General features: G+C 62.0%; 1 protein-coding gene and 3 long non-coding RNA genes across 6 annotated transcripts in view; 3 read left to right on the forward strand and 1 right to left on the reverse strand.

Moving 5' to 3' along the window:
- LOC137452370 (uncharacterized) overlaps positions 1–11107 on the reverse strand; it is a 40732-nt gene extending 29625 nt beyond the window's left edge. The window contains exons 1-3 of one of the 3 annotated variants that reach the window (XR_010990052.1): positions 10935–11107; positions 9709–9849; positions 4361–4540 (exon numbers count right to left, since the gene is read on the reverse strand). This is a non-coding gene — a long non-coding RNA (uncharacterized lncRNA). Of the gene's footprint in view, positions 1–4360; positions 4541–9708; positions 9850–10934 lie in introns of those variants that run through there. The other 2 variants (XR_010990051.1, XR_010990053.1) reach the window with 2 other exon arrangements.
- Positions 11108–12415: 1308 nt separating this feature from the next.
- Positions 12416–15911, forward strand: LOC137452376 (kinesin-like protein KIF18B). The gene is made up of 8 exons (XM_068160743.1): positions 12416–13106; positions 13641–13798; positions 14203–14307; positions 14586–14696; positions 14858–15055; positions 15177–15353; positions 15602–15676; positions 15795–15911. The coding sequence occupies exons 1-8, from the start codon at positions 12794–12796 to the stop codon at positions 15909–15911; spliced, it is 1254 nt and encodes a 417-aa protein (XP_068016844.1). The 5' UTR covers positions 12416–12793.
- Positions 15912–16222: 311 nt separating this feature from the next.
- On the forward strand, positions 16223–17512 carry LOC137452371 (uncharacterized). The gene is made up of 3 exons (XR_010990054.1): positions 16223–16325; positions 16554–16660; positions 17325–17512. It is a non-coding gene; the product is annotated as an uncharacterized lncRNA (long non-coding RNA).
- A 2193-nt stretch (positions 17513–19705) lies between these two features.
- LOC137452372 (uncharacterized) lies at positions 19706–21041 on the forward strand. Its single transcript, XR_010990055.1, has 3 exons — positions 19706–19778; positions 19907–19994; positions 20556–21041. It is a non-coding gene; the product is annotated as an uncharacterized lncRNA (long non-coding RNA).
- The last annotated feature ends 5055 nt before the right edge of the window (positions 21042–26096 follow it).

Below are 26096 nucleotides of genomic sequence, written 5' to 3' on the forward strand. Positions count from 1 at the left end.
AACTGGGTTATTAATAGCAGAGAGAAAGAAATACTTCAGGAGTTGCTGTTTCAGCAGAGCTCTTGGTTTCCCTTTATCTTACAGAGAACACAGAGGAAAGAAGCAATAAAACCAAAGCATGGAGGAACAATGCAGCTGTACTTTTCCTTAGGAATAGGACATTACATGCAAAGAAAAAGGGCTTAGGTTAGGTCTGTCCTGGTTAGCCTTTAGCCTACAACAAGGTTGTAGTCTTTGGGAGTGTTTTGCTTCACTTCTAAGTCTTTTGGTCCTGCACTTTCTTTTGTCCCTGGTGACAGGAAAACAATCCTCTTGCCTCCCACCTCCACTTTCAAATAGCTGTTGGCTGAGTTCTCCTCTCCCATAGTAATTCAAACTTCTCAGTGCCTGTAACATTTGTCTGAAGAAATTCACCTTCCCCTCGTGGGAGCTAAGATCCTAATGCCAGAGCTTATCTAGTTTCTCAGAGACCCAGAGGAAAGAGGCACGGAGAGATGAACACAGCCATGAGTCATACTCCTGCCTTAGCACAAAAAACTGCTGCTGCTGCCCAAAGGGGAGTAACCTGGAGCATGACTTAGTGTTCAGCCAAGGGCCAGGTGTGTGGCTTTTGCCAACAGCCAGAAAATTCTAGATGAGCAAAGCTTCTCCCTACCCTTGGAGGTGCTTATGGCTGCCCTCTGCAGGGAGGCTGGGCAAGATGATGTTTGAGGAGGGTCCCTTCCAACCCAATGAAGCCTGGGAACCTGTGCTGTGTGAGCTGTGTTTCTAGGTAGAAACAGTTTGTAGGCTGCATGTCAGCAGTAGTAATCAAGAGTAGTAGTAATGGTCAAAAGTAGTCAAGTAGGCTAGGCTAGGCTAGGCTAGGATAGGGTAGGATAGGATAGGGTAGGGTAGGGTGGAGTGGGGTGGGGTGGGGTGGGATAGAATAGAATTAACCAGGTGGGAAGAGACCTTCAAGATCATTGAGTCCAACCTATCATCCAACACAACCTAATCAACTAACCCATGGCACCAAGCACCCCAGCAAGTCTCCTCCTGAACACCTCCAGGGATGGTGACTCCACCACCTCCCTGGGCAGAACATTCCAATGGGCAATCACTCTCTCTGTGTAGAAATTCCTCCTAACCTCCAGCCTAAACCTCCCCTGGCACAGCTTGAGGCTGTGTCCTCTTGTTCTGGTGCTAGATGCCTGGGAGAAGAGACCAACCCCCACCTGGCTACAGCCTCCCTTCAGGTAGTTGTAGAGAGCAATGAGGTCTCCCCTGAGCCTCCTCTTCTCCCAGGCTAAGCAACCCCAGCTCCCTCAGCCTCTCCTCACAGGGCTGTGCTCCAGACCCCTCCCCAGCTTTGTTGCCCTTCTCTGGACACCTTCCAGCAAGTCAACCTCCTTCCTAAACTGAGGAGCCCAGAACTGGACACAGGACTCAAGGTGTGGCCTAACCAGTGCAGTGTACAGGGGCAGAATGACTTCCCTGCTCCTGCTGGCCACACTATTCCTGATGCAGCCCAGGATGCCATTGGCCCTCCTGGCTGCCTGGGCACACTGCAGGCTCATGTTCAGCCTACCATCGACCAGCATCCCCACGTCCCTCTCTGCCTGGCTGCTCTCAGCCACTCTGACCCCAGCCTGTAGCACTGCCTGGGGTTGTTGTGGCCAATGTGCAGCACCTGGCACTTGGATGTGTTCAGTCTCCTGCCCTTGGCCTCTGCCCATCTGTCCAGCCTGTTGAGGTCCCTCTGCAGAGCCTCTCTACCCTCCTGCAGATCAACTCCTGCCCCCAGCTTGGTGTCATCTGCAAATTTACTGATGATGGACTCAATGCCCTCATCCAGATCATCAATGAAGATGTTAAAGAGCACAGGGCCCAGCACTGCTCCCTGGGGCACACCACTGGGGCCTGGCTGCCAGCTGGCTGTGGCACCATTCACCACCACTCTCTGGGCTCAGCCTCCAGCCAGTTCCTAACCCAGCTCAGAGTGCTGCTGTCCAAGCCAGGGGCTGACAGCTTGGCCAGCAGTTTGCTGTGGGGGACGGTCAAGTAGTCAAGAATCACCAACAGCTGTGGGTGCCAGGTAGAGTGCAGGGAGAGGAGAGGAGAGGTTCGGAGAGGAGAGGTTTGGAGAGGAGAGGTTTGGAGAGGAGAGGAGAGGTTTGGAGAGGAGAGGAGAGGAGAGGTTTGGAGAGGAGAGGAGAGGAGAGGTTTGGAGAGGAGAGGAGAGGAGAGGTTTGGAGAGGAGAGGAGAGGAGAGGAGAGGTTTGGAGAGGAGAGGTTCGGAGAGGAGAGGTTTGGAGAGGAGAGGTTTGGAGAGGAGAGGAGAGGTTTGGAGAGGAGAGGAGAGGAGAGGTTTGGAGAGGAGAGGAGAGGAGAGGTTTGGAGAGGAGAGGAGAGGAGAGGTTTGGAGAGGAGAGGAGAGGAGAGGAGAGGTTTGGAGAGGAGAGGTTCGGAGAGGAGAGGTTCGGAGAGGAGAGGTTTGGAGAGGAGAGGAGAGGTTTGGAGAGGAGAGGTTTGGAGAGGAGAGGAGAGGTTTGGAGAGGAGAGGTTTGGAGAGGAGAGGTTTGGAGAGGAGAGGAGAGGTTTGGAGAGGAGAGGTTTGGAGAGGAGAGGTTTGGAGAGGAGAGGAGAGGTTTGGAGAGGAGAGGTTTGGAGAGGAGAGGTTTGGAGAGGAGAGGTTTGGAGAGGAGAGGTTTGGAGAGGAGAGGAGAGGAGAGGAGAGGAGAGGAGAGGAGAGGAGAGGAGAGGAGAGGAGAGGAGAGGAGAGGAGAGGAGAGGAGAGGAGAGGAGAGGAGAGGAGAGGAGAGGAGAGGAGAGGAGAGGAGAGGAGAGGAGAGGAGAGGAGAGGAGAGGAGAGGAGAGGAGAGGAGAGGAGAGGAGAGGAGAGGAGAGGAGAGGAGAGGAGAGGAGAGGAGAGGAGAGGAGAGGAGAGGAGAGGAGAGGAGAGGAGAGAAGATCCTGCTGTTTGCCTCAATCACTTGGGCATAGAACCTCTTTTCCTTTAACAATTCACACTGAAAATGCCCCAAAAGCAAAGAAAGAACTCCAAACCCTCCAACTGTCTTGAAATCACTGAGTGATTGTATATGATGCTTTACTTTTTCTTTAGTGTGCTGATGCCTGCATGTTTGTCACCCAAAGGTCATTAGAAACGTTGCTGTGGGTACCGCTCCTGACATATGCCTCTGCCAGACTCCTTAGTGCCACCTGGGGCTCAGAGCAGTTTTGCTAACAGCCTGATGATGGCTTTAGCAGAACCGAGATCTGAGAAGTATGTAAATGAGCTATTTAAGTGAGCATCTTTTTGCTTATGGAGAAAACATTGCTAACAAATGGATCCATTTGGTTGCTAATGGGTAAGCAAGTAGCTCCAAACTTGGGAAACAGATGAGCTACAGAGGCAGCAAAAGGCAATCCTTCAGCTTGTACCAAAACAGAGGCACAGCTGCAATCCCTCCTGGGGCATGTAGAGAATTAAGCATTCAGGTAATTAATAATTTATGGCAGGAGGATTTGAAAGCCAGCTACCTAGCTGGCCATAAACACCTTACTGCCAAACACCTCACTTTTCCTGATGATCAGAGGGGTTCATTATGTTCTCCTAATCTCTTTTGAGTGCATCTTAGCAGCTCTTTCAAGGAGAATGCTGATTTTTATGTGCAACTTGTGCTTCCTCTTCCTAGAAACAGCAGGCTGGAAGGGAAGTGCCCTGGATGGGGACTGACTTAGAATAGGTGAAAGCATCTTAGGTGTGAACAGAGACAGACTATGTGGAATCACGTGGAATGTGTGGGTTAGAGAAGACCTTTAAGGTCGCTGACTCCAACAATCATCAACAGCAGGGCAAGAGGACACAGTCTCAAGCTGTGCCAGGGGAGGTTTAGGCTGGAGGTTAGGAAGAAGTTCTTCATAGAGAGAGAGAGATTGGCCACTGGGATGTGCTGCCCAGGGAGGTGGTGGAGTCACCATCACTGGAGGTGTTTAGGGAGAGCCTGGATGAGGCACTTGGTGCCATGGTTTAGTTGATTATCTGGTGCTGGGTGATAGGTTGGACTGGATGATCTTGAAGTTCTCTTCCAACCTGGTCAGGTCTATCCTATCCTATCCTATCCTATCCTATCCTATCCTATCCTATCCTATCCTATCCTATCCTATTCTATACCAAGTCTGGTGCTAAGCCATGGCCCTCAGCACCACACCTCTGAAACATCTCCTGGGATGAACATTCAAGCACCCTCCTGGGCAGCCTCTTCCAGTGGTCAAAACCCCTTGCAGTGAAGAAGTTTCTTCTGATCTCTAACCTGGTGCAACTTGAGGCTATTGCCTCTTGTCCTATCAGTTGTTACTAGAGAGAAGAGACCAAGCCCCACCTTGATTCAGCCTCCTTTTGGGGAAGTGTAAAGAGCAAGGAGGTCTTCTCCAGGCTGAACACCTCCAGTATCTTCAGCCGTCCCCACCAGCCCTGTTCTCCAGACCCTTCACCAGCTTTGTTGTTCTTCTCTGGACCTGCTCCAGCCCCTCAATGCCTTCTTTGTAGGAGAGACTCCAAAGGAATAAAATTGCACATTAATATTGTACATTAACAGTGCCAATAGTATTTTCTTGTTCCCAGTGGCTCCAAGATACCTAACCCAAGCCAAGCTCCTAGTCCCAACCTAAAAGATAACTTAGGACCACATACAACTCATTTCAGAAGAGCCTGTCCTGGGGATGCACTTTATAGGGTCAAAGGGAACTAGGGATAAACTCAATTTTCATCAGGGGAGTGGGGCAGAGTTTGTTCTAGGCTCAGTTGCCTAGAGCATTGGAAGGGCTCTCTTAAAGTGAATGGCCATTTATGGAATGTACTGCAGCTGCTCAATGGTTTGAGTCACACAGCCATGACCAAGAGGGAAAATAATCAGAAGCCTTAATATTGTTGTGGAAGTGACGGAGAAATATCAAAGACTACCTCAAAAAGCAGGTTGAAGGTGAGTGGGGTGAAGGTCCAATGACAATCACAGACTGTCAGGGGTTGGAAGGGACCTTGAAAGATTATCTACTCCAGCTCCCCCCCCCCCTGCTCAGAGCAGGACCACCTGAGAGAAAACCACAAACAAAAATAACCCAGCCCAAAGGAAGGAATCACAGAATTGTCAGGGCTGGAAGGGACCTCCAGGATCAGCCAGTTCCAAGCCCACTGCCATGGCCAGGGACACCTCACACCACAGCAGCTTGCTCACAGCCACATCCAGCCTGGCTGCAAACACCTCCAGGCAGGAGGCTTCCACCACCTCCCTGGGCAACCTCTGCCAGGCTCTCACCACCCTCATGGACAACAACTTCTTCCTCACAGCCAGTCTCAATCTCCCCACTTCTAGTTCTGCTCCATCCCCCCCCAGTCCTATCCCTCCCTGACACCCTCAAAAGTCCCTCCCCAGCTTTCTTGGAGCCCCCTGCAGATCCTGCAAGGCCACAATGAGGTCTCCTGGGAGCCTTCTCCTCTCCAGCCTGCACAACCCCAACTCCCTCAGTCTGTCCTCACAGCAGAGCAGCTCCAGCCCTCTGCTCCTCCTCGTGGCCCTTCGCTGGACACCTTCCAGCACCTCCAGATCCTTCCTGGCACAGAGGCTCCAGAACTGGCCCCAGAGCTGCAGCTGTGGTCTCAGCAGAGTGGAGCAGAGGGGCAGAATCCCCTCCCTGGCCCTGCTGGCCACACTTCTCTTGCTGCAGCCCAGGCTCTGCTTGGCTCTCTGGGCTGCAAGTGCTCCCTGCTGGCTCCTCTTCAGCTTCTCCTCCCCCAGCACCCCCAAGGCCTTTTCTTCAGGGCTGCTCTCCAGCCAGTCCCTGCTCAGCCTCTAGCAGTGCCTGGGATTGCCCTGAGCCAGCTGCAGGACCTTGCCCTGGGTCCTGTAAACCCCCAGTCGAAAGGAAGGAAACCCCAAGCCCCAAAGAAGCAAGCCTCAAGCCACAGGAAGCAAACCCCCAGCATACAGTCACCAACCAAAGTGTGACCCAGGAGGACAGCAGGTGGCTGCTCTATATTTTGGTAAATTCATGTGAAAGTCTGAAACCCTCTGGCAAGTGCTGATAAGTGAAAAGGAAATGCAGCAAGAATTAAGAAGAGGCTTTGTGCATTTGGGGGTTCATAGGAAGGAGGGAAGGGAGCATTTTCCTGGGGTTTACCTTCATCTGTCGTCCTTGAAGGCATACATCATCTAGCCTACACCATAGATGGGCAATGGGGATCTTACTACAAGAATGTAGTTTAGCCTGGAGAAGAGGAGGCTCAGGGGAGACCTCCTTGCTCTCTCCAACTCCCTGAAGGGAGGTTGTAGCCAGGTGGGGGTTGGTCTCTTCTCCCAGGCACCCAGCACCAGAACAAGAGGACACAGTCTCAAGCTGTGCCAGAGGAAGTTTAGGCTGGAGGTGAGGAGAAAGTTCTTCCCTGAGAGAGTCATTCACCATTGGGATGTGCTGCCCAGGGAGGTGGTGGAGTCCCCATCCCTGGAGGTGTTCAAGAGGGGATTGGATGTGGCACTTGGTGCCATGGTCTAGTCATGAGGCCTGTGGTGACAGGTTGGACTTGATGATCTCTGAAGTCTTTTCCAGCCTGGCTGATTCTGTGTTTCTATGAACACCAGAAGAAGCCCGTCCAATCCAACACACTGTCTCTAAGCCATGACTATGGAGGGCTCAGAGGAGATGCAAACATCCTGATGCCATCAGCAGGTGTTGACCCCAAGTGCTAACGTGCCACTGGTGTCTGGAATGCATGCTTAATGACACAAGCTAGCCTAAAACATTCTGCCTGCTTCAAAGTCTTCATGTTGCCCTGGATGGAGGCACTGTCAGACCACAGGACAGAGAAGCTGAGGTGGAAACAAAACTTTTTCCCCAGAATTATTAGGACCTGAGTGCTTGATGCTCTTCTAGTGCACCCCCATGCCTCCTCAAAAGCCTTCAGTGTCTGCAGTGATGGAAACCAGCCATACAGGAGCACTCAGGTCCAATTTATGGCACTTAGCTGAACAAAAGTAAATCTACTAACCTTGTCCTCCAGTTTCCCCAAATGAAAGCAGAGCTATGTGAGCAAAGAAAGAATCCCTGGGCAGTTTTGGTAATAAGAGCTTTTACTGCTTTGTCAGGGACCAGAAATGTTCTCTAATTAGCTACAGGCTGGGGACAGTGTGGCTGGAGTGCAGACAGGCAGAGAGGGACCTGGGGGGTACTGGTGGACAGCAGCTGAACCTGAGTCTGCTGTGTGCCCAAGTGGCCAAGAGGGCCAATGGCATCCTGGCCTGCATCAGGAAGAGTGTGGCCAGCAGGAGCAGGGAGGTCATTGTGCCCTGTGCTCAGCACTGGTTAGGCCACACCTTGAGTCCTGTGTCCAGTTCTGGGCCCCTCAGTTTAAGAAGGACATTGAGAAACTTCACAGTATCACAGCATCAGAGTATCACAGTCTCACAGTATCACCAAGGTTGGAAGAGACCTCAAGGATCATCAAGTCCAACTTGTCACCACAGGCCTCATGACTAGACCATGGCACCAAGTGCCACATCCAATCTCCTCTGGAACACCTCCAGGGATGGGGACTCCACCACCTCCCTGGGCAGCACATCCCAAGGGCCAATCTCTCTGCCTGGGAAGAACTTTCTCCTCACCTCCAGCCTAAACCTCCCCTGGCACAGCTTGAGACTGTGTCCTCTTGTTCTGGTGCTGCTTGCCTGGAAGAAGAGACCAACCCCCACCTGGCTACAACCTCCCTTCAGGGAGTTGGAGAGAGCAATGAGGTCTCCCCTGAGCCTCCTCTTCTCCAGGCTAAGCAACCCCAGCTCCCTCAGCCTCTCCTCCCAGGGCTGTGCTCCAGACCCCTCCCCAGCTTTGTTGCCCTTCTCTGGACACCTTCAAGTCTCTCAATGTCCTTCTGAAACTGAGGAGCCCAGAACTGGACACAGGACTCAAGGTGTGGCCTGAGCAGTGCTGAGCACAGGGCACAATGACTTCCCTGCTCCTGCTGGCCACACTCTTCCTGATGCAGGCCAGGATGCCCTTGGCCCTCTTGGCCCCGTGGGCACACTGCTGGCTCATGTTCAGCTGCTGTGCACCAGCACCCCCAGGTCCCTCTCTGCCTGGCTGCTCTCAGCCACTCTGACCCCAGCCTGTAGCACTGCCTGGGGTTGCTATGGCCAATGTGCAGCACCTGGCACTTGGATGTGGTCAATCTCCTGCAGGAATCCTCTAGCTACTAAATTCTTCAGGACATAGCTTCCTCCTCCTTGCTGCTGCAAGACTTATTGTTGGAAACCACCAGTAACTAATTACAGACCAGGTCCTTGTGTCAGGAGCTCCAAAAGAAAGGAAATGTTCATTAGAGATGTCTGCTTCCCCTCCAAATGAAATAGCACCCACAAGCAACTCCTTATGGGCCATAACTGAGGGAGTGGAGCCTGCAATGAGCAAGGGCAGGTGTCATGCCAGGGCTGTGGTCACTGAAAGTCCTTCTAAGATGTAATCTGGCAGAGAGAGTGCACAGCAAGCCCTTGAATCATAGAATCATAGGGAAGGCTGCCTGGGGAGGTGGTAGAGTCACATCCCTGGAAGTATCTCAGAGAGCTGTGAATGTGAGTCATGGTCCAGACAGGGGACTGGTGGTGCTTTGTGAGAGTGATCTCAAATGCAACAACTCAGGAGACTACACCAGGGGTTCACTGCCATCAACAGTGAACCTTCACTGTGTCATCACAGAATGCCAGGGGGGGAAGGGACCCCCAGAGCTCATCCAGGCCAACCCCCTGCCACAGCAGGAGCACCCAGAGCAGCTCACACAGCAACACAGCCAGGCAGGTCTTGAATAGCTCCACAGAGGGAGACTCCACACCCCCCCTGGGCAGCCTGCTCCAGGCTTCTCTCACCCTCACAGGGGAAAAATTCTTCCTCCTCTTTCCATGGCACTTCCTCTGCCTCAGCTTCCACCACTGCCCCTTGTGCTGGCATTGGGCAGCCCCCAGCAGAGCCTGGCTCCAGCCTCTGGGCACTGCCCCTGCACAGCTTTAGCACCAGCAAGGAGCTCACCCTCAGGCTCCTCCTCTGCAAGCTCCAGAGCCCTCAGCTCCCTCAGGCTCTGCTCCTAAGGAAGATCTTCCACTGCCTTCAGCATCCTTGTGGCTCTGTGCTGGACTCTCTCAAGCAGCTCCCTGTCCCTCTTGACCTGAGGGGCCCAGAGCTGGACACAAGATTCCAGATGTGGCCTCAGCAGGGCAGAGCAGAGGGGGAGGAGAACCTCTCTTGACCTACTCACCACAGCCCTTCTAACCCACCCCAGGATGCCCTTGGCCTTCTTGGCCACCAGAGCACATTGCTGGCTGATGCTCAACCTCCAATCCAGCAGCACCCCCAGGTCCCTTTCCCCTTCCCTGCTCTCCAGCAGCTCAGTCCCCAGCCTGTACTGCTGCATGGAGTTGTTCCTTCCCAGGTGCAAGACTCTCCCCTGGCCCTTGTTGAACTTCATCAAATTTCTCCCTGCCCAGCTCTCAGCCTCTCCAGGTCTTGCTGCATGGCAGCACAACCTTCTGGTGTGTCAGCCACTCCTCCCAGCTTGGTGCCAGCAGCAGACTTGCTGGCAGTGCCCTCTGGCACTGTTTGCCCATAAGCTGGTGTGCAATAGGTAGGGAAAAGTGAGAGGAGAAAGGTGGAAAGGTAGAGTGAAGAGAGGAAGAAGTTTATGGCTACCACCACTGTGAGGGTCCAAAGCTGTCTCTCTGGTGCAGTCCTGCTGCTCCTTCTGATCTTCTCTGGATCCTGGTGGGGAAAGCTTTCCTCCTGGGTATTCTTTGGCTTCTTGTGGCAGCCTCTTCTTCTTCTTCTTGTAACCTGTCCCATTGAAAAGGAGACCTCTGTTATAACCAGCTTCACACCTGCCTGTGTCCAAACTCCTCCTCTTTCTGCCCCTCCTGCCCCCAAGAGTAAGGCTTCCACTCATGCCCAAGGAGGAGTGCCTGAGGTGGGGTCTGGGCCCAAGGCATGGTCTGCCTTGGAGCTGGGCAGCTGTGGGCCAGGAGCTGTGTTTGTGTATTCTAATGACATCAGAAGGAGCAGAGCTGCTTCCACCCTCAACAGACCTGGGATGCTGTGGTTCCACACTGCCAGTCACAGAGTCACAGAAACACTCAGGTTGCAAAAGAGCCTCAGGGTCACCAAGGCCAACGCAGAACCCTGCTCTGCAAGGGTCACCCCTCAAGCATAGCCCCAAGCACCACAGCCAAACCACAGGAACACATCCAGACAGGGATGGAAAGGCTTCAGAGAAGGAGACTCCACACTTTCTGTGCTTGGATCCTGGCTGGGGAGGAGCTGGGCAAGGAGGAATCCCTGGGGAGCTGCTTGGCAGCTCAGGGGCAGCCCGAAGCCCCCACACTGTCCCCTACCCTGTGAGGGCTGTGCCCCCTGGGGGCCTTCAGGGAGTCTGTGGGGCTGGAGGTGCCCTGACCCCAGGGGCTGGCACAGCCACTGTCCCTGGGGCCGTCCCTGGGGGGCAGGGTGGGGATGCCAAGTGCCACTTGTGGGGTACCTCGGTGCCCCAGAGCAGCTGTCTGTGTGGGCAGAAGCCCTGCCTGGCACTGCTGCCAGCGGCCCAGGACAGCCCCAAGGGCACAGAGCTGGCTGGGCACGAAAGGCAATCCAGCAGCCTCAGTGCCACCAGCCCTCTGCTCCCCAGAGCCTCTGGCTCCCCAGAGCTGGCACCCAGGGGACATGGGGCTGCAGGGAGGCCTCTGCCCCGGGCCTGGCTGGGTGCCAATGGCCTCTTTGCCTTCCTCAGAGCCCTTTGCCCCCCGGGGGCGGGCAGCAGGCAGAGAGCTGATGCAGGCAGCAGGGCAGGCAGAGCAATCTATGCCTCAGGCTGGGAGTGAGGATGGGGACCAGGTGCCTGCAGCAGAGCCAGGGCAGCAGGTCAGTACCTGCAGGGCAGGATTCAAGAGCAGAACCTCTCAGCACTGCCCTGCAGCTCTCTGGTTCCCTACTGCAACTCCTGCCCCACGAGCAGCAGCTGGGCAAGGAGCTCGGTGCCAGCGTGGGGCTGGGTTAAGCAGCTGATTGCCAGCTGCCCTCTGAAGCAAAGCCTCTGCTCGGGACAGGGACTGTGGCAGCCGGCAGGAGCGGAGCTGCGTTTGCTGCTTGTGCCCAGCGCTGCCTCCTACCCTTCTCTGCTCTCTCGGCAGCCCCGCAGCATCCTTCAGGCCCTCTGAGCGGCAGCGCAGCGAGAGGAGCCCCAGAGTGCTCCGTGCCCCGGCTCGGAGAGCAGAGCCCTTGGCGATGTGTGGGCAGCACTGGGGCCGGGGCCGGGGCCGGGGCGGGGGAGCCCTTGCAGGCCCTGAGGGGTGCCCGGGGCTGGCTCCTCAGGGCAAAGATGGCGGCCAGGCCCCGGCGGCCTACAGCTCCCATGGTGCACTGCGCGGAGCGGCCGCGGCTCGCGGGCGGAGCGGCCGGCAGCGGGCGGGGCTCGTGGGCGGGAGCGGGCGGGGCTCGCGTTGCCGAAGAGCCAATGGGAGGCTCTGCTCGACGATTGACCAATGAGCGCAGGGGGCGTGGTCGGCGGGACTGTTTGAGCCCTCATCGGTGGAAGCAGCGGTAAGAGGCGCTCCGGTGCCCCAAAGGGCTAAGGGAGAGGGATGGGGACGGCTGCGGGGGCCGGGGGCAGCCTGGAAGGGCAGGGGGGGACTGCGGGGACTGCGGGGCTGAGGCAGGATTGCGGGATCCGCGGGGCTGAGGCGGGCTGCGGGGCTGCCGCAGGATTGCGGGATCCGCGGGGCTGAAGCGGGCTGCGGGGCTGAGGCAGGATTGCGGGGTTCGCGGGGCTGCCGCGGGGCTGCGGGGCTGCCGCGGGGCTGCGGGGCTGCCGGGCTGAGGCAGGATTGCGGGGATCGGGGACAGCCTGCAAGGTCAGGGGCAGCCTGTGGGGGCTGCGGGAGGCGGCGGTGGAAGCGCCCTGGGCAGTGCTGGGTTCGGGTCCCGGGGAGCGTTGCGGGGCCGGGACCGGGGGAGCGTTGCGGGGCCGGTGGAGAGGGGCCGGGGCCGGGGGGAGCGTTGCGGGGCCGGGGGAGCGTTGCGGGGCCGGGGGGAGCGTTGCGGGGCCGGGGGTGCGTTGCGGGGCCGGTGCCGTGGGAGCGTTGCGGGGCCAGGGGTGCGTTGCGGGACCGAGGCGGGGGTGCGTTGCGGGGCCGGGGCCGGGGGAGCGTTACTAGGCCGGGGGAGCGGGGCCGGGCCCGGGGGGAGCGTGGCGGGGCCCGGGGGTGCGTTGCGGGGCCGAGGCTGGGGAGCGTTGCGGGGCCGGGGCCGGGGGGTGCGCAGCGTTGCGGGGCCGGGGGAGCGTTGCGGGGCCGGGGCCGTGGATCGCGGCCGAGGCTGTGGAGCGGCTCTGGGGACCCGCGGTGGGGTCGGAGCGTTGGGGCGGTTGTGAGGACCCGCAGGGGATGCAGGCTCCTTCCGGACGGGGAGAAGGCGCAGGGCTGGGGGTTGTAACGGCAGCCCCGGCGGCAGCGGCGGCGGTTAGGGCAGGCAGGGCTCGGGAGCAGGCTCCGGGCTCGAGAGGTAAAGGCTTTCTCCAGCCTCAGGCTCCCCCTCCGCCGCTTCCCCTCCCCGCCTGACCCTTGTTGTCTCTTCTCAGAGTGCACTCTCAGGACTTTCGAGCCCAGAGCTGTGTTCTTCGGTGTTCTTCAGCCGGCGCTTTCCTTCGAGCGGTGCTTTTCTTGTGGCGGTGCTGTGCGAACCCTAAGGGGAGTGCCCTGAGCCTTGTGTCACCTTCGTCGCCGCCGCCGCCATGGCGGCGGCCCCTGCCCCCCAGGAGGGCACCGTGACCGTCATGGTGCGAGTGCGACCCCCGGCCCCCGGCGAGGGAGCCGCGCAGCACCCGCTGCTGAGGGTGGTCGACCATCACACCCTCCTGTTCGACCCTGAGGGGACTGCTGGTGCCTCCGGCGGTGTGCTGCCTGCTGGCCGCGGCAAGAACCCAGGCAAACATCAGAAGTTCCTCTTCGACCGGGTTTTTGCTGAGCAGGCCACCCAGGAGGAGGTGTTCCAGCACACCACCCGCCAGATGGTCGATACTCTCCTCGACGGCTACAACTGCTCTGGTGAGCCCTAGCAGCCTGCTCTGGCCCTTGCAGGAGCTCCTGCCCATCTGCCCCTGCTCTGGGTGGGCTCAGCAGAGCTGGGAGTTGGTTCCAGAAGCCCTGAGCGGCTGTGGCAGCAGTGGGGACGCAGCGGCTCTGCAGAAAGAGAAAGCCTTGACCTTGTTGTTGGCACCAAGCTGGGGCCGTGACAAGTGTGGCCGGGACAGGGCCAGTGCTGGCCTGGAGATGTCATCCGAGGGCTCTGGGGGCAGGCAGGGCCCAGGCCAGCAAGAGGAGAGCAGAGACAAGCCCAGATGAGTGTGGAGCCCTGCCTGTGGGGTGGCATCAGCTGGGAGCCCTGTGCAGGCTGGGCAGCAGGCTGGTGCAGAGGGCCCCGGGGGCCCTGCTGGACAGGATGTGAGTGGGAGGCAGCAGTGCCCCACAGCAGGAGCTGGGTTTGGGGCTGTGTCCCCAGCTGAGGCAGAGCTGGCAGCATCCCCCCAGTGCTGCTGTCGATGGGGGCTGCTCTCAGGGCTCCTCCCTTTCTCCTCCCAGTGTTTGCCTACGGAGCAACCGGAGCAGGGAAAACCTACACCATGCTGGGCTCGGAGAACAGCCCTGGCATCATCTACCTCACCATGGAGGAGCTGTTCAGGAGGCTGGAGGCCAGGCAGGAGCAGAAGAGCTGCGAGGTCCTGGTCTCCTACCTGGAGGTAGGCTGTGCCCAGCTGTGCCCCTCCTGCTGCCAGGCCACCACCTCCAAGGTCTGGGCTTGTAGTGCCAGGGCTACCCCTGTGCTGCCAGCTGTGCCCAGGGCAGCCCCAGACTGGAAGCAGGCTGCTGGGCTGGTGCTGCTGGCCTGCCCCCTCTGGAGCTGGGGGCCACAGGGCAATGAGGGCTTCCTGGCTGCAAGGCCTTTGGAGGAGCAGTGGCTCAGTGCCTGGCTGCTGAAGCCTCCTGAGCTGTCCCCTGCCTTAGGGCACCTTCAGCTGCTCCTGCTGGCGGCAGGTGCCAGAGGTGCTGTTGGGTGGGCAGCAGGCCCTGGGGTCCCAAGCTCCTCTGCCTGCTGCCCTCTGGGGCCCCAAGCCTCAGCCTGAGCTGGAGCTGCCTGCTGCAGGTCTACAACGAGCAGATCCGTGACCTGCTGGAGCCCAAGGGCCCTCTGCCCATCCGGGAGGATCCTGAGAGAGGAGCTGTGGTTCAGGGTCTCTCCATCCAGCAGGTGGGGGTGGAAGCAGGCACAAGGTGTGGGCAGCGCTGTGCCCGCCCCAGGGGTGCCAGCTGGGACCGGGGGAGCTGGAGGAGGAGGGGAGGGCTGCGGGGCCCCGGGGCAGGGGCTGCGGGGCCCCGGGGGTGCCGGCTGGGTGGGTGCCGGCTGGCAGCAAAGGTGAGCCCGAGGCCAGAGGAGCCCTGCAGGGGCGCAGGAGGCCTCAGCCTGTGGGCGCTCGGTGCCCGTGCCGGGGCTGCGCTGATCCCTGCCCTCTGCCTGCTCCCCGCCAGCCCAGCTCGGCAGAGCAGCTCCTGCAGATGCTGCTCGGGGGCAGCAGGAACCGCACGCAGCATGCCACCGATGCCAACGCCTCCTCCTCCCGCTCCCACGCCGTGCTGCAGGTGAGGGGTGGTGCTTGGGGCAGCCCTTGGCACCGCTGCCCGGAGGGGGGCAGGCGGCGATGCTGTGCCAGGGCCGGCGTGCCAGGGCTGCTGCCGCGGCTGCGAGCGGCGAGCCCGAGCGCCCTGCGGAGCTGCAGCCTGCCCTCTGTGTGCCCTGCCAGGTCTACGTGAAGCAGCAGGACCGCGCCGGGGGCCTCGCTGGGGCCGTGCGGGTGGCCAAGATGAGCTTGGTCGACCTGGCCGGCTCGGAGCGAGCCGCGGTGGCCAAGACCAGCGGCGAGCGGCTGCGGGAGGGAGCCAGCATCAACCGCTCGCTGCTGGCCCTGCTCAGCGTCATCCAGGCGCTGGCTGGGGCCAAGGTGAGGCTGCCGCTGAGGGGCCCTGAGCGCCGTCCCCACGGCAGAGCTGCCGTGGGCTGGGCCTGGCCGGGGCTGGGAGCCGAGGGCCAGCCCCTGAGCGGAGCCTCGCTGTGCCGGGCAGGGCAAGCAGAGCCACGTCCCGTACCGGGACAGCAAGCTGACGCGGCTGCTGAAGGACTCCATCGGCGGCAACTGCCGCACCCTGATGCTGGCTGCCCTCAGCCCCTCGCCGCTCTGCTGCCAGGACACCCTCAACACCCTCAAGTATGCCAGCAGGGCCAAGGAGATCCAGGTCTCGGTGAGCACCTCGCCCCGCGGCCGGCAGCTGCTGGGGCTGCCCGGGAAGGAGCCTGGGGCAGGCTGCTGCCTCCCTGCCGCCTCCCTGCCGCAGCCGGGCTGCCTCTGGAGCCCCTCTCAGAGTCAGCTGCAGCCCCTCGGGCCCCACCAGCCCAGGGCAGGCTGAGGAGCTGCCCCGCTGCCGCCTCAGCGGAGGGGAAGGAGCTGTCCCGGGGCTGCTCTCAGCTCCGCTCCTCCCTCTCCCCGCAGCTCAAGAGCAACCTGCTGAGCCCGGACTCCCACGTCTGTCCGTACGTTGTGCTGTGTGCGCAGCTGAGAGCGGAGGTGAGCTGCCGGGGGCAGGGCTGGGCTCTGTCTGCAGCTCTGCTTTGCCTGGCACCCAGCCTGCTGAGCTGCTGGGGCTCAGGGCATGCTCTGAGCCAGGGCTGCCCCTTGCTCACAGGTGGCAGAGCTGCAGGCCAAGCTCCGTGCCTATGAGGACGCTGCCCGCGGGGCACAGAGCCAGGCGCCAGAGCCGCTGCCTGCCCTCGGCTCCAGCCCCTTGGAGCTGCCCAGGTGAGGCTGCTGGGCAGGAGGGAGGGAGCCTGGGCTGGCACCTTGGGGTCCCCCAGGGCCAGGAGCTTGCAGAGTTTGGCTGCTGGCTGCAGCCCAAGTGGCTGCCAGGACGCAGCTGAGCTGCTCTGCTGCTGTGCCACAGCCTCTCCGCTGCCCAGCTGGAGTGAGGAGCCTGGCAGCCCCCAGAGCTGGGGGACAAAGGCCAAAGCTGCCCTTGGCTCCATCCCAAACCTTGGTAGGCCAAGGGATGGCTTCCCCAGAGGCTCTTCCCTGGCTCAGGGGCTGCTGCTGTGACTTGTGTAGGGTGGAGGAGGCTGTGCCCGAGGCGTGCGGGGAGCTCCCTGGTGGGGAGAGTGCTGGAGAGCAGCAGGAGCTGGCAGCTGGGTGTCCTGCTGCCTTGCAGCTGGCCTTGGAGGAGGTGAGAGGAGGGCTTGGCCTGGTGATGGGACCCAGCTCAGGTACCCTGCTGGGCTGCACTGGGCAGGCTGGGAGAGGGCAGGAGCTGAGCTGCTCTGGGAGCTCTGGGCTCAGCAGGTGCTGGGCTGTGGAGTGCTGGAGAAAGCTCTGAGCCTGGCAGGGAAGGGGCAGCTGGGGGCCCAGGCTCAGCTCAGCTCTGGCCTGATGCTGCTCTGGGGGCTTGCTGCAGGCTGCAGAGGAAAGGTCTGCCCCAGCCATCCAGCAGGCAGATGTGCAGCAGGAAGCAAAGGAAGCAGCCCCCCTCCTGCAGGGCTTGACTGCCAGCCAGCCAGAGGGGTGAGTGTCCTTGTGCCCCCTCCCTGTGCCACTTGCTCCTGGCTGCTCAGAGAGTTTCAACCTTCCTGTGGTGTGCAGCCCCCTGAGGGTGCTGGAGGTGGGGGAGGGCCCAGGCCTTGGCTTACAGAGCAGTGCCTGCCCTCTGAGGTGGGATTTGGCTCCTAGAGAGCCAGTCCCAGGGGAGAAGCTCCCCTGGAAGGGTCAGCAGGGAAGGTTTCCAGGCACAGCAGCTGAGAGCCTTCAGTGCCTCTTGCCAGGCCTGGAGCTGCCTCCCCCAGGGCTCTGCTGCTGCCTCTGCTCCCCGAGGTGCTGCCCTGGCAGGGCTGCCCTGGCACCACCTGCTGCTGTCTGTGCCCCAATGTCCTGGCAGGGGGAAGGTCTCCCGAGGGAGGCTGCCTGTGCTGTGTGCCTGAGGCCCAGCACAGCTCTGGGGCTGCTGTTGGGTGCCCTGCAGCCCACAGGGGACCTCCCAGCTCAGGTCCTGCAGTGCCAGCCTGGGCACCCCTCAGCCTCAAAGCTTGCCTGGCCCAGAGCTCCCCCCAGGCTGTGCCCCAGCTGAGGAGGGGGCTCAGAGGTGCTGCTGCTGGTGCTGAGCCTGTCTTGGGTGCCAGGGGCTGAGGTTCAGCCCCTGACTGCTCCTTGGCTCTGTCTCTCTCTGCCCCAGGGCTGCAGCTGCTGCCAGGAGCTCCTCCCCAGAGCAGCAGTCCCTGCCCCAGGCTGGCAGCTTCCTTGCTGCTGCTGTGGCCTCTGAGGCACTGCAGCCCCTGGCCCCTCAGGAGGCTGCTGCCAGCCAGGAGCAGGCCTCCTCCCCAGGGAGGGCTGCAGAGGCCAGCAGGGCCAGCCCAGCCCAGAGGAGCCAGCAGGGCTGTGCTGCTGAGGATCCAGGTTTGTGCTCTCTCCTCTGTCCCAGGCTCTGCTGCAGGGCTGGGGGGTGGTGGGGGGCAGCTGCCAGCTGTGGGCACAGGGCAGGGGCAGAAGTTTCTCCTGCCCTGGCACCCAGTGGGGTCTGAGTCTGCCTTTATCTCCTGTGGGTGACTGCTCTGGGTTGCATCTGCCCCGCTCAGCCCAGCTGTGGCCTGGCTGCTGGCAGCCTGTGTCTGGGCAGGGCTGAGCTCTTCCTCCTCATCCTCGGTGCCCATGCATGAGGCCAGCAGCAGAGCCTGGCTCTGCAGAGGCTGCTGCTGGGCACGGGCCAGGCCCTGCCACGGGGCACTTGCTCTGGGCCCAGGATGGTTGGTGCTGGCTCTTGGGCTTGGTGTGGTTTGGGGCAGTCCCAGCAAAGAGCTGAGGGGGGTGGGGGGCAGGGGGGGAGGGGCTGGGAGCTGCAGCCAGGGAGCTGACTCGGTCTCTGCTCTGCTCCTCCAGCCGAGAGCTGCGTGGCTGTGCCTGGCACCCCCGTGACCAGCTCTCCCCTGCCAGGCTGGCAGCACCTGGCTGCGCTCAGCAGTGCCAGGCTGCTGGCCCTCAGCCCCATCGGGAAGAGGAGGAGGTCCCCTGAGATGCCAACTCCTGCCCAGCCGGCCTCTGCCTGCAGCCTCTCCCCGCGGCCCAAACGCCGGCGGCCGAGTGGGCAGCCGGCAGAGGCTGCCAGGGCGGCACAGAGCCCCCCCAGCCCCTGCCCCCCGGCTGCAGCCCCCCCAGCCCCTGTGGCGCTGCCAGCCTGGCCCTGCGGCTCCAGCCTGTGCCCGGAGAGGCTCTCCCGGAGCCGCCTGCCCCTGGCGCCGCTGGCAGCTCCCCAGGGCTGTGCCCTGCCCCCAGGCCCTGACCTGGATGGCACCTACCAGGTGTGCAGGCTGCCAGCTTCAGCCAGCCCTGGGCCCCCGGGCTGCAGGGGCCTGGAGCCCCCCAGCCAGGACCTCCTCCGGCAGCAGGATGCCCTCTCGGTGCCCAAGTGAGTGCCGCCCTGGGGCCCTCCCTGCGGGGTTGGGGACCCCCTGGGTGCCTCCTGGGGGGGTGGCTGCGGCTCTGTGGGGAGGGAGGGTGGGCAGGGGGCACAGGGCTGGGGGGTGGGCAGCAGTGGGCTGAGCTCACCTGGGCAGGGGTTGCTGAAGAGAAAAAGCCAAGCAGAAGGCCCCCCTGTGTGCCACTTGCCCTGGCACAGTGTGTGCCCCCTCCTCCTGCACGTAGCTGCCCCAGGGATGAGCTCTGCCTCAAAGCTTGCCTGGCCCAGAGCTCCCCCCAGGCTGTGCCCCAGCTGAGGAGGGGGCTCAGAAGTGCTGCTGGTGGTGCTGAGCCTCTCTTGGGTGCCAGGGGCTGAGGTTCAGCCCCTGACTGCTCCTTGGCTCTGTCTCTCTCTGCCCCAGGGCTGCAGCTGCTGCCAGGAGCCATGAGCTCAATGTCACCTACGAGGTCTGCAGGCTGCCAGCCTCAGGCAGCAGCCCTGAGCCCTTGGGCTGCAGGGGCCTGGAGCCCCCAGGCTGGCAGCACAAGCAGGATGCCCTCTCGGTGCCCAAGTGAGTGCTGCCCTGGGGCCTTCCCTGTGGCTTTGGGGATCCTGCCCTCCATGGCTGGGTGCCTCCTGTGTGGATGGCTGCAGCTCTGGGGAGGGCAGAGGGTGGGCAGGAGGCACTTGGCCAGCAGGCACAGGCTGAGCTCACCTGGGCATGGCTGCACAGGGCAGAGAGCATTCCAAGGGAAGCTTTTCCTGCTCCTGCTCCTCCCTTTGGCCCTGGAGCATCCTCCAGATTGCTTCAGGAGTGCTGGCTGGGAGCAGGTTGGGCATCTGCTCTGCTGGCACTGGGGGTCAGGGCTGTGCCCTTGGGGGCCTGGGCATCTTTGGGGTGGCTTTTGGCTGGTGCAGCAAAGAGGCTCTGGCTCTTCTGGAGCCCTGTGGCTGTGCAGAGGCTGAGCCCCACCTGGCCCTGGTGGTGCAGGACACCCCCAGGGAGCCCTCCTTGCTTCTGGGGCTCTGCAAATAGCTCAGAGTGAGGAGAGCTGGACATGGGGACAGGGCAGGGCCCAGCCCCGTGCCAGGGGCAGTCAGGATCCCCCCTGGCACTAACCATCTCTGCCCTGCCTGCAGGCCCTGCAAGCTGGCCTGTGCCCCACGGACACCCTCTGTGCCCAGGCTGCCTGTGGGCTGCAGAGCCTCTGCCCTGAAGCAGAAGGCAGCTGAGAGGTGAGAGAGCTGCCAGCAGCTGCCTGTGCTCCCCACTGTGGGCCCTGCCCCATGGCTGCAGCTGCACCTTGCCAGTGCCCTCTGCCCCGAGCCTGCCTGGGTGCCAATGGCCTCTTTGCCTCCCTCAGAGCCCTTTGCCCCCCCGGGGGTGGACAGCGGAGCCGCATCCCCCAGCTGCGCAGCAGGCAGCGAGCTGCCAAGGCCTCTGCAGCCCAGGTGAGGCTGCCCTGGGAGTGAGCCCTGCTGCTGTGCCAGCCCCGTGCCAGCTGGAGCAGAGCCCTGCCATGGGGATGGTTGGTGCTGGGGGGTGGCTGCAGCCTGCTGCTGTGCCAGCCCCGTGCCAGCTGGAGCAGAGCCCTGCCATGGGGATGGTTGGTGCTGGGGGGTGGCTGCAGCCTGCTGCTGTGCCAGCCCCGTGCCAGCTGGGGGCACAGCCCTGCCATGGGGATGGTTGGTGCTGGGGGGTGGCTGCAGCCTGCTGCTGTGCCAGCCCCGTGCCAGCTGGAGGCACAGCCCTGCCATGGGGATGGTTGGTGCTGGGGGGTGGCTGCAGCCTGCTGCTGTGCCAGCCCCGTGCCAGCTGGAGGCACAGCCCTGCCATGGGGATGGTTGGTGCTGGGGGGTGGCTGCAGCCTGCTGCTGTGCCAGCCCCGTGCCAGCTGGAGCAGAGCCCTGCCATGGGGATGGTTGGTGCTGGGGGAGGGCAATAGAGCAGGTATCTGCCAGGGCCTGGGTGTGCCCGGCGCTGCCTGCTGCCCTTCTCTCCTCTCTCTGCAGCCCCAGAGCATCCTTCAGGCCCTCTGAGCAGCAGCGCAGCAGGAGCAGCCCCAGAGTGCCTCCAGCCCCGGCTGAGAGAGCAGAGCCCCTGGGGAGGTGTGGACAGCCCTGGGCGTGCCCCGTGCGGGCCCTGGTGGGTGCCCGGTGCTGGCTTCTCAGCGCTGCTGAGGGGCAGGCGGCGCTGGGCTGGCCGCGGGGGCTGGTCGGGGCCGGAGCTGCCGGCAGGGAGCTGGGAGGAGAAGCTGCCAGGGCAGGGCTGGGGCTGAGGGCACAGATGGCGGCCGGGCCCCGGCGGCCTACGGCTCCCATGGTGCTCTGCGCGGGCGGGAGGGGGCGGGGCTGTCGGCGTTGGCGAGCCAATGGGGGGCTGCGTTCGGGCACCGGCCAGTGAGCGCAGGGGGCGTGTCCGGCGGCAGCGTTTGAAGCCCTGCGGCGCAGGCGGCGGTGAGTAGCGCTGGGGCCCCGGGAGCGGCGAGGCAGAGGGATGGGGACGGCTGCGGGGAGCGGGGTCTGGGGGAGGCAGGGAGTGCTGGAGGCGGCGGTGGCGGCGGCGGTGGCGGCAGCGCTGGGGGGAAGCTGGGGAGGGCTAGAGGCCGGGGGTGTGGGCGTGGGGAGGGGGTTGGGGATCAGGGATCAGGGCTCTGGATGTGGGGGCGTCCCGGGGCGGTTGTAGGAGCGTTAGGGTGGCTGTGGGGACCCCAGGGTGATGTAGGATCCTTGCAGACGCTGGGAACCTGTAGGGCTGGAGGGTATTGGAAGGGCAGCTCTCGGGGTACCGGTGGGAGTTACCACAGGGGGGGTGTGGGAGCAGGGTCCCGGGTGGGGGGCTGGGGGTGTCCAGGCTTTCCCCAGCCTGCGGCTCCCCCTCCGCCGCTTCCCCTCCCTGCCTGACCTTTTTTTCTCCCGAGAGTGCGCCCTCAGGACGTTGGAGCCCGGAGCTGTGTTCTTCAGCCAGTGCTGTCCTTGGAGCGGTGCTGTGCGGACCCCAGGGGCAGTGCCCTCAGCCCTGCGTCGTCGTCGCCGCCATGGTGCTGGTCCCTCCCCCCAGGAGGGCGCCGTGGCCGTCACGGTGCGAGTGCGACCCCTGGCCCCCAGGGAGGGAGCCACGCAGCACCCAGGTGCCTCCCAGCCCCGTGCCAGGGGCAGTCAGGATCCCCCCTGGCACTAACCATCTCTGCCCTGCCTGCAGGCCCTGCAAGCTGGCCTGTGCCCCACGGACACCCTCTGTGCCCAGGCTGCCTGTGGGCTGCAGAGCCTCTGCCCTGAAGCAGGAGGCAGCTGAGAGGTGAGAGAGCTGCCAGCAGCTGTTTGTGCTCCCCAGTGTGGGCCCTGCCCCATGGCTGCAGCTGCACCTTGCCTGTGGCCTCTGCCCTGAGCCTGGCTGGGTGCCAATGGCCTCTTTGCCTTTCCCAGAGCCCTTTGCCCCCCGGAGAGTGGGCAGTGGAACTCCAGAGCAGGAACAGAGCTGCCCTGTCCTCTGCAGCCCAGGTGAGGCTGCCCTGGGAACCACTCAGCCAGGAGTGAGCCCTGCCCCGGGGCAGGCTGCAGCCTGCTGCTGTGCCAGCCCTGTGCCAGCTGCGAGGCAAAGCCCTGGCAGGGGCATGGTTGGTGCTGGGGGGGTGGCTGCAGCCCCAGCTGGGGGGAGGGCAAGAGAGCAGGGAGGTGCCAGTGCCTGGGTGTGCCTCAGGAGGGGAGCTGCGTTTGCTGCTTGTGCCCCAGAGCTGCCTGATGCCCTTCTGTCCTCTCTCTGCAGCCCCGGAGCATCCTTCAGGCCCTGTGAACGGCAGTGCAGCAAGAGGAGTCCCAGAGTGCTCCCAGGCTTCGGCAGCAGCCTCTCTCCTTCCAGCCCCCATCCAGTGAAAACTTCAGCAGCCAGGACCCCAGCCCAAGCTGGAGGGCCCGTCGGCGGCGTCCCTGTCCCCGTCCCTGCCCCCGGTCCCAGTCCCCGTCCCGTCCGCGCCGTCCCTGCCCCTGCCCCCGGCCCCGTCCCGTCCCGTCCGCGCCGTCCCTGCCCCCGGCCCCGTCCCGTCCCGTCCGCGCCGTCCCTGCCCCTGCCCCCGGCCCCGGCCCCGGCCCGTCCGCGCCGTCCCTGCCCCCGGCCCCGGCCCCGGCCCGTCCGCGCCGTCCCTGCCCCCGGCCCCGGCCCCGTCCCGTCCGCGCCGTCCCTGCCCCCGTCCCGTTCGCGCCGTCCCTGCCCCCGGCCCCGTCCCGTCCCGTTCGCGCCGTCCCTGCCCCCGGCCCCATCCTGTCCCGTTCGCGCCGTCCCTGCCCCCGGCCCCGTCCCGTCCCGTTCGCGCCGTCCCTGCCCCCGTCCCGTCCCGTTCGCGCCGTCCCTGCCCCCGGCCCCGTCCCGTCCGCGCCATCCCTGCCCCCGGCCCCGTCCCGTCCCGTCCGCGCCATCCCTGCCCCCGGCCCCGTCCCGTCCCGTCCGCGCCGTCCCTGCCCCCGGCCCCGTCCCGTCCCGTCCGCGCCGTCCCTGCCCCCGGCCCCGTCCCGTCCCGTCCGCGCCGTCCCTGCCCCCGGCCCCGTCCCGTCCCGTCCGCGCCGTCCCTGCCCCCGGCCCCGTCCCGTCCCGTCCGCGCCGTCCCTGCCCCCGGCCCCGTCCCGTCCCGTCCGCGCCGTCCCTGCCCCCGGCCCCGTCCCGTCCCGTCCGCGCCGTCCCTGCCCCCGGCCCCGTCCCGTCCCATCCGCGCCGTCCCTGCCCCCGGCCCCGTCCCGTCCGCGCCGTCCCTGCCCCCGGCCCCGTCCCGTCCGCGCCGTCCCTGCCCCCGGCCCCGTCCCGTCCGCGCCGTCCCTGGCCCCGTCCCGTCCGCCGTGTCCCTGGCCCCGGCCCCGTCCCGTCCGCCGTGTCCCTGGCCCCGTCCGCGCCGTCCCTTGCCCCAGTCCCCGTCCGCAGCGTCCCTGCCCCGTCCCTTTTTGCAGCTCGGTTCCCCCTACCCCACTTCGCGGTTCCCAGCCCTGTCCCCTCCCCTCTGCGGCGCGGTTCCCCCCTCTGTTTGTGTTGTTCACTAAAGGTTTGGTTTTTGGCTCTTCAGACCGTTTCTGGCTGCTTCTTGCCTCCCCTTTGGGGACCCTGGGGCTGGGGCTCCCTCGGGGGGTGCCTGGGCCAGGCCATTTCTCCTGGCCTGGGCTGCAGTCTGGCTTCCCCCTCTCTGCCATCATCGCAGGGGCTCTGGGGCTCTTGTTCTTAGCCTCTGTGGATCAGGCAGCTCCACTCATCTTCACGGGGGGAAGTTGAAACCAAAGGGCTCTCTTCTTTCATCCCCAAGCTCCACTCACTCACCTTGGTGTTTATCTGCAACTATGGCATGAACTGAGACCACTCTGCTTCCCTTTTCAGACAGCCCTTATGGCTGGAAAAGACTTCTGAGATCCTGGAGTCCAACCATAACCAACAGAGCATGTCCCCAAGTGCCATGGCCACACATTTTCTGAGCCCTTTCAGGCATGGTGACTCCAGCACCTCCCTGGGCAGCCTAACCACTATAGCTGCAAGAAATTCTTCCTGGTATCCAAGCTAAACCTTCCCTAGCACAGCTTGAGCCCATGACCTCTTGTCCTGTCATCAGTTACTGGGGAAAGAGGCCTCCTTTCAGCTAGCTCTAGAGAGAAAAAAGTTGTCCTCTCAGCATCCTCCTCTTCAATAGCTTCTGCCTTGTGCAGGAATCTTCCAGCCCAAGCTAGAGCAGGACCATGGAATCCAGCACAGGTCACACAGGAACACATCCAGACAGGGATGGAAAGGCTCCACAGAAGGAGACTCCACAACCTCTCTGGGCAGCCTGCTCCAGGCCTCTGGGACCCTCACAGCAAGAAGTTCCTCCTCATGTTGAGCTGGAACCTCCTGTGCTGCAGTTTCTATCCATTGCCCCTTGGCCTATGCCAGGATGCAACTAAGCAGAGGCTGTCCCTGTCCCTTCCTTCCTGACCCCCAGCCCTCAGCTCTTGAGAGACATTGATCAGATCCCTCTCAGCCTTCTCCTCTCCAGACTCAACAGCCCCAGGGCTCTCAGCCTCTCCTCCCCAGGCAGTGCTGCAGTCCCTTCAGCAGCCTTGCAGCCCTCCTGTGTACTCCCATGCACATCCCCCTCAGTCTTCTCCTCTTATCCTTCTAATAGAGAGCGATGGAGCCCTGTTTCAGGGCTCACCCTGCTCTGGAGACTTTCAAGACCCTGCTGGATGTGTTCCTTGCTTCAGGGAAACATGCTGTAGCAGGGGGGTTGGACTAGATGATCTTCTGAGGTCCTTTCCAACTCCCACTATCCTGTGACTCTAAGGAAAGGAAAATGTGCCAGGAAGCTAAGCCTCTTAGTGTCTGAATGACCAGAGCCAGCACCTCAGCAACAGAGTTAATGAACATTCTAATTTCTTCTCTTGTGTTTTCAGTGCTGCTTTCCTGTTTACTTTTGAGATTAACTTCCTGTGAGTGTATGGAAACTAATCAATCAAAACCCATAAAGAGTCCTTTGAAAGTCCTTTGCAAACAGCATGTTGGTGCTGCACACACCTTACCATAGACGCCAGTTTGAAAAGAGGGGGAAAAGCAACAGCAGCAGCAAAGGGAATCAAATGGGAGCCACAGAAAGCTGAAAAGGATCAATTGCCTTAAATGTCAATCCCTTACTTCTCATGATTTGTTTCTCCTCAACTCCCCAGCTATGAAATCTCAAGAAAGAACATGTTCTTCCACCTCAAACATAGGATGGGAGCAGAAAACTAAACATCTATTTGCAGCTTTAAGAGACTAAAGCTTGTCTCTCTTGAGGTGAATCAACAAAGATAGAATCACCTTAGTTCCACAGCCAGATAAGAGCTGCCAAGGGAGGGCATGGTGAGCAGAGGCCACTGGATAAAGACTCTCTGGAATGTGCACAGCCAAGATCATCTCTAGCCATCAGCTACCCAGGGAAGGGAGGATGGTGAAGAGGACAATGGATTCACCACCTGGATGCACACCTAACAACCCTGTGACTGAAAAGCTGTACCAAAGAGCTGAGCAATGCCTGCTGAGGAGAGGAAAAAGGAGAAGCAAATCCCAGGAGAGAGAAGGACAGAGACAGGAGAAAAGACATCACCATGGAGCCTGGAAGCAGCAGAGCAGGAGGAAGCCTCTCTCTGTGTCTTAAGTTCTGAAGGAACTGAAGGAGCTGAATAGGCTGCTCAGGGAAGGACTTGGACTTTGGGACCTCTCTGTCCCCTCCTTCAGCAGAGGACAGCACAGCCAACAAGGATGACCTCTGCTCCACACCAAAGTGGCAGCAGCCTTCCTCCACAGACCCAAACCGGCTTGGGGGATGTGGTAATATAATTCCTCTCCTCTTCTCTCTCCCTCTTCTCCCTCTCTCTATATTTTTTCCCCCTCTCTCTCTCCCTTCTTCTGTTCCAACCACTTTATTCTCTTCATCAGTAGCCTCGAGGGCTGTTGACATTTTGGCCTCCTTTGTGCCTCTGATTTCACAGCACAGCAATGAATGCTCACAAGAGCTGCGGCTCCTTCCCTCTCTGGACCCAGACCACAGTGGCAAAAGAAAGATTCAAAGG

The sequence above is a fragment of the Melanerpes formicivorus genome, unplaced genomic scaffold (genome assembly GCF_026170545.1).
Source record: "Melanerpes formicivorus ecotype bairdi unplaced genomic scaffold, bMelFor1.0.p_v2 SCAF_52, whole genome shotgun sequence".
Taxonomy (NCBI): domain Eukaryota; kingdom Metazoa; phylum Chordata; class Aves; order Piciformes; family Picidae; genus Melanerpes; species Melanerpes formicivorus.